At 40.5% G+C, this 6,657-nt stretch overlaps 1 protein-coding gene across 3 annotated transcripts in view; it reads right to left on the minus strand.

Moving 5' to 3' along the window:
• DENND1B (DENN domain containing 1B) overlaps positions 1-5,331 on the minus strand; it is a 213,049-nt gene extending 207,718 nt beyond the window's left edge. Inside the window, exon 1 of one of the 3 annotated variants that reach the window (XM_014564682.2) lies at positions 4,989-5,308. In XM_014564682.2, coding sequence (XP_014420168.1) covers positions 4,989-5,044 — 56 coding nt within the window. In that variant the 5' untranslated portion in view covers positions 5,045-5,308. Of the gene's footprint in view, positions 1-4,988 lie in introns of all 3 variants that reach the window. The other 2 variants (XM_014566635.2, XM_032466802.1) reach the window with 2 other exon arrangements.
• Positions 5,332-6,657: the final 1,326 nt, after the last annotated feature.

Consider the following 6,657-nt stretch of genomic DNA (forward strand, 5'->3'; position numbering starts at 1 on the left):
CTTCAGAGGGAGGCCACCTAATGCTGAGTTGACCTCTACCTTATACCGCCTCCCTCCCTGATCTGCTGCCTCTTATCTAGGATCTACTAAGAGAAGAGGAAAAGCCTCAGGATGGACATTCGAAAGGTCAGGTCGTCCAGGGCTGGGCTGCAGAGATCTTCCGCAGAAGACTTACCACCCTTGACACATGGCCTCGGTGGATTTTATCCAAATAGGGGTTGCTTCAGAGTTTATTCATGCAAAAGGTAAGAGATGAGAGGAAACCGAATGTGGTATGAAGAGTGTGAGTCATGAGACATAAAAGTCAAACAAGACGTCTTGGGAGTTAAATAAAGAATTTAGAATCAAGAACCTAAAATTAAACTCAATTATACCCATCTTAAACGTTCTTGCCAAAGATGGTTGTTACCTGGTCAACAAAACAAGACATATTGCATCGCCACAGACCTAACAGTCAAAAATGATGTCAGGACACAATGGAGGATAAAAAAAATTTAGCATTATGTGTTGTCATAGCTTGACTTGGGGTGACATACAACTTCAGTTTCTCAGTTCCTACATTTGTAAAATGGGAATTATTACTTGTACATTACATGAACAATATGATGTTCAAGTTTAAAAGTGCTACCAATTTGTGTGATCTTTTGAGAAATCATTATGTGGATTTCAGTTTCACTATGAGGTAAAATATACCACATCATTTTTTCCCCAAATAAAACTCTTTTCTACCTAAGAAGTTACCATAGTCCAAAGCCTTGAAAAAAATCTGTAAACTGAAAAAACCACTTCTGCTCCAAGTGTCACTAAATGTCTGAAACTTCCCCTTTCATAATTAATTCTTCTCCAAAGAAAGGAACCAAAGGAAAAGAAAAGAAAAGAAAGCCAGCCAGCCAGCCAGCCTACCTAGGATGCCTGCTTCAGGAGTTTTTAATTTGTGCTGAAGAAATATTAACACAGCTGTTTTCCCCAACCATTCATTGGGATTTAAGTGGCAGTCATACCCCTGCATAATATATATATATATATATATATATATATTTTTTTTTTCCGTTTAAGTACATGAGAGGGAAATACTACACATGTACATACAAATCTTTTTAAACCAGCTTTTAGGTTGACCATAGTAAGAGGTTTATCTGTCTATTCTGTATTCTGATATTACTGAGCTAAAAGGAATAGAAACACAGATGAACACAATTTGCCTGATTTGTTTAAAATTACTGAAAAAAGAATTTTGTATACAGTTATCTTGGTGAGATGTTTATTGAAACCAGTAGTAAAATTTCAGCAGTACTCTCTTCTGGTAGAACTTCTAACATGACTGGTAGAGAAGTCTAAAAGGGCAAGCCTTCAGTTTGGTATTAAAGTCTCCCAAGATCATATTTCAGGAAAATTTTCTGCTTGACAATTGATATTAACATTTTTCAGGACTGCAGTAGTCAAAGGCTTTGGTCTATATTGTTCTCAAAGAACATCGTCTATAAGCTAGTAATCTTTTAAAATGTTTTGAGCATATTTTAACTTGTTTTGTGTGTATATATTCTGCAGCTTTGGGTAAGTGCTCTAAAAATATGTCCTTGATCAAATTTTATGGTTGTGTGGTTGACATCTTCCATTACTGGATTTGCATCTGCTTGACACAATTCGATTAATGGGAGAGAAGAATTAAAATCTCCCAATAGGATGGTAGATTGGTCTTACCTCAGTTTGTAGTTCTTTCATTTTTTGCTTTCTAGAGTTTGGGGCTGTGTTAACATATGCAAACCGGTTCATAATTATTACATCTGTCTGGTAGACGTATCATTGTTGTGACTGTCTTAAACTCCAGCAGTGCTTTTGCCTTAGTATCTAAACAGCTTTCTTTTGATTAGCATTTACCTAGTATTAGTGTACCTCCCTTCATCCTCTTACATCAAACCTTTGCAAGTCATTAGATTTATCTAAGAAATGTTAATTGTGACTTTAATCTCGTCTGATAATCACTGACTCTTAGATCCCACATTTAGACCATTGCAGGTATTATAATTGTTGACAAATTTGAATTTATTTCTACTCTCTAATGTTGTACTTCCCATTTGTTTTCTCCAGATCTGTGTCGGTTTTTTTTTTCTCTCACCTCTGCCTTCTTTAAGGTTGATTTTTTTTTTTTAATGCATCCTCGTCTCTTCGATTCTAGTTTGGAAGTTATGTGCTCCGTTCCTATTCAGTTAGTGATTATCCTAGAAATTTTAACAGGCAAATTTATCTGATTAAATCCAGAGTTTAGCAGTATGTCAACCCTTCTGCCAAACAATACAAGAACCTGTCAGAACCCTCCCAGACTACAATACATCATTGATGTTGTTGTAGGCCATCGATGTTTGTTTAGATTCACCCAGAAGTTTACAGCTTATTTTGTTCTTCGTTCTTGTTTGAGTCCCAGATCGCCCATCTGTGATCGCCCTCCTTCTGCCTAAAACACATGCCGTGGCTGCTGACTGGTTCTCTCACTTTCTGTTTGGATGAAGAATGTATGCATTTCATTCCCATTCTTGCAAAATGATAAAGACTTCCAAATTGTATATTTTCAATGTCATTACACCGTCTTCTAGCATCTCTAGTTACAATTTTGAAAGTAATCTGAAGTGTGATCTGCCTTTTCTCTCTGCTTTTAAGATTTTTCATTTGTATTTAGTCTTCTGGATTCACAGTGAAGCACTGACGTGAAGATTTTGTGTGTGTGCTTAACTGCCTGAGTTTTTTTTTTAATTGAAATATAGTTGGTTTACAACGTCAGTGTGTTAATTTCTGGTGTACTGCATGGTGACTCAGTTATACACACATACATATATATATTCCTTTTCATATTCTTTTTTGTTATTGGCTATTACAAGGTATTGAACATATAGTCGGTATACACTGGTATACAGTCAGACCTTGCTGTTCATTCACTTTATACATAGTAGTTAGTATCTGCAAATCCCAGCCTCCCGACTTACCCTCCACTCCCCCTCCCTGGCCCCGTAACCACAAGTCTGTTCTCTATGTCTGTGAGTCTGTTTCTGTTTTGTAAATAAGTTCCCTTGTCTCATTTGTTTAGATTCCACATATGAGCGACAACATTTGGTATTTTTCTTTCTCTTTTTGGCTTACTTCACTTAGCATGACAATCGAGATGAAGTTTCTGTTTTATTCCATCCTCCTTGGTTCCTTTGGTTTTCTTGACTCTACGGGTGATTTTCGTCGGTTCTGGGAGATGCTGCACCCACGCCTTCTCCTCCTTCCTTCGGGATCTCTGATCACACACAGGTTCTCTGCCTTCCTTACTACTCTCTTCACATGTCTTTCACAGTTTCTTTTTCTTTCTTTTTCTAGGCTGAATTCTGGATAATTTCATAAATATCTCCTTTTCCTTAATTCTTTCTCTGGCTTTGTCTCACCTTCAGTTAAGTCAGCCATTTAGTTTTCAGCTTGTATTACTTTTCTCTCTGACGGGTGGCCTACTGGACCTCCCACATTAGGAAGGGCCTTACTTCTGCTCCGGCCACACTAACAAGTCCACAAGCTCATGCAGTGTAACAAACCCCCTCTGGATGAAAGGTGGCTCTGGTGGCTACCTTCCTTGTTCCTCACCCCCACCCCCGAGTATTGCTCACTTCCTTGACTGCCCTCAAATGCCTTTAATAATTTTCAAAATCTTTCACTCTAAATCTTTCATTAATTTCAGTCGAAGTGTTGACTAGACATCATGATTGATTAGTTTTGATTATACGATCATGTAAAAATGAACTAATAAACAGCTTTTTATCCACCTAGTAATCCACCTTCCTCAGCCCGTCTGCAGAGGGTCCCTGACTTACCCATCCTTATGTGTTAGGGGTGTGGGGAAATGTGAGTTCAGGCCCTTAGTGAGCCAACTGTGTTGCTTCCCAATGTATAATAGTAACTGCAAAGGTAACCCCTGGGCCCCCAGCCCCCACTCACACCCCATATCCATGAGGAAACATGCCTTCGACGGAAATGAAGAGACTCTGATACCCAGGAGTGCCTTCCCTGACAGCTCGTCCCCCTTTGGAGTGGGAAGCAGTATTGTCACCTCTAGGATGGTACTTTCAAAAATAACCCCTGTAATAATGCTTCAAATTTAATACAACTTAACTAGGCTCATGTAGGCTGTGAGCTTCACCAATTAATATCAAGGTTTTGAGTTCCAAACAGTTAGCTTAGAAACGAGCTTTTAGACACAGCCCTCTGGTGAGCTACAGTCAGCGTGCGTCCAAGTCAGGTAATCCCAGAGGCGCGCCCTGCGCTGCCGCCTGTTACTGCCTCCCTGGAGAAATTCAGCAATAGTGGCACCACCTTCGTTTGTTGTGGAAGAAAAATCCTTTATATAAAGTATTTAACAAGCCAAATTTCTTGACATCTTTAGAAAACCATCTTGAAAATATTTCAGGAGGACCTGCTTTTTAAGGCCAACTCAGAGTGTTGTTAAAAAGAACATTCTCTAAGTATGTTATTCTTTTTATCCCCAGCAGCACTATCATGAATTTGACTCTAAAGGTAAAATTCTCCTTCAAAGTGACATATGAAGTACTTTTAAAATAGAGAGAGAGAGATGGGAAGATTTGGGAGCAATATCTTTCCACACTCCCTTGAGTGGCTCTCACACCGCATAGCCTACACAGTTAGCATTCTATATTAATTTGAAAGCCAACTTCAAGAAAAGAAGTTGTCTTAAGGGAAAAAAAAAAAAGAAGGAAAAAAGTTGTCTTCCAATTTGGAGACAAAGGGCTCGGGTCATTCCTAATATCTTTATTACCAAATCTAAACATATCCCAATATTTATAAAATGCAAATGGGAAATGACAGTATTTGTTTCTTCTGCTGTTAAATCTTTGGTGAAAAAGATAGTAAAATTCTCAACAATAACACAGCAAAGATATTCTCTCCCCTCCCCGCCTTCCTGTTTCAAGTGATTTACCCCAAATTATAAAATCAGATTCTCTTACCTCCAACCGACCTCTTTTGGTCCACTTGTACCTTCGTGCCTCAATCTGCCAGACATTGGAAAACTCAAAACAGTCCTTGGAGTTAAGGAAAAAAAGAATATTGGAAGCAAAGTATCAGCAACAGACTGTGATCAGAGGAGATGGAGTCTCTTCGTGACTCAGGAGCCGCACTCGGGTCGCCAGAAACCCAGAAGTGTTTGTGTAACCCTGTGGCACTGCGTGGGAAAGGCTCTCCTGACCCCACCCACCAGATACTCCACACAAAGCAAGCCATCTGCATTGTCTGGCGGCTCTGCTAACGCCCATTTAATCCTCCCCGAGCCTGAGTAGTCACAGCCAGTGAGTGATGGCATTAGAATTTACTGGAAGGACACACAAGTGCATCTGAGGTGGTGGTAATAGTTCAACAGTGTACGTGTGACTGGGGCATTATGCTGCACGCCGCAGACTGACACGTTGTAACTGACTATTCTTTAGTACATAACTAACTAAATAAAATACCTTGAAATTAAAAAAAAAAAAAGTTCAACAAAATCAGTATCCCCTCTAAGAAGCCCTAATCCTGATCTAAATAATCCAGACACATTCCTGAACAGCAAGTTCTCCTTTCCTAAAATGCAAGGAGACAACTAGGCAAACAGTCCATGCATTTATATCTGATCCATTCTAGGGAGAAAAAGAAAAATGCTACATGCCAGCGGAAAGAACTCCGTCAAGTATCAGGTCAGAAGGGCTAGTTCCACGGCAGAAGTTCATTGAAATGATCAACAGAGGTTCAGAACTCTGAAATGTTTGACCCCTTTCCTTACTGGTGTAAGTAAGGACAAGACACAGATAAGCTAGGACGGAGAGGTCTCTCCCAGGCTTCAAAATACAGATGTCTTTCTTATCTTTGTGTCGTTTCTGATGCCGCAGATTCAGGACACCGGCAGGTTCCTGGTAAGACCACCTCAGCTTGCAGTCCTCGCTGGGAAGGAGGGGACAGCGAACGGCTTATGAAGCTGATCGGGGCCTTCTTAGGTTGGTGGGAATTTTGCTTCCTTTGCAAAGAGGACTCAGTGCACAATTCCAGCAGCCTTTTCCTATCCTCTTGAGACAGGATGGCTGAGCTTGGTAGGAATGGAGGAGGGACCAGGACCCATGGCCCAACCCCATCGCCTGCTCTCCCTGTGCCAGCGTGGGCCAGCGGCGCTGCACAGCCACCTCCTGGACGTCCCTTCACCTCCCCTGGGTTGAACTGTGGATCAGAAACATAGGACACTAGTAGGTGCCCTGTGCAAGGTAACTATGCTGTGTTCTCACCACAGTACCTTAATAAACTACCAAATAGATGCCAGTAATCCCTGTTCCATGATGACACAAGGCCATGATCCCCACACGACCCATTTATTTCCCTCTCTGATTTTTAACACATCTTCCTCTTCCCCTTTAAACAAGCAGGTATGAATTCTTAAGCCATGCCTGCTTGAATTCAGGAGGAGAGGCCTAAGATTAGAATTAGAAGGAAGGTTTTAAATCAAGTGACCTATGACTGAGTTCAAAACAACTCACTCCAGCAAGCCAGCTGGCAAAACGACTTCCAATTCATGAAAGCGGGGGGAAAAAAAGCCTTCCCATTTGAGTCACTCGACCATTTCACGCACAAAGACTTTGTGTACGTACCAGAAAG

Source organism: Camelus ferus, chromosome 23 (assembly GCF_009834535.1).
Source record: "Camelus ferus isolate YT-003-E chromosome 23, BCGSAC_Cfer_1.0, whole genome shotgun sequence".
Taxonomy (NCBI): Eukaryota; Metazoa; Chordata; class Mammalia; order Artiodactyla; family Camelidae; genus Camelus; species Camelus ferus.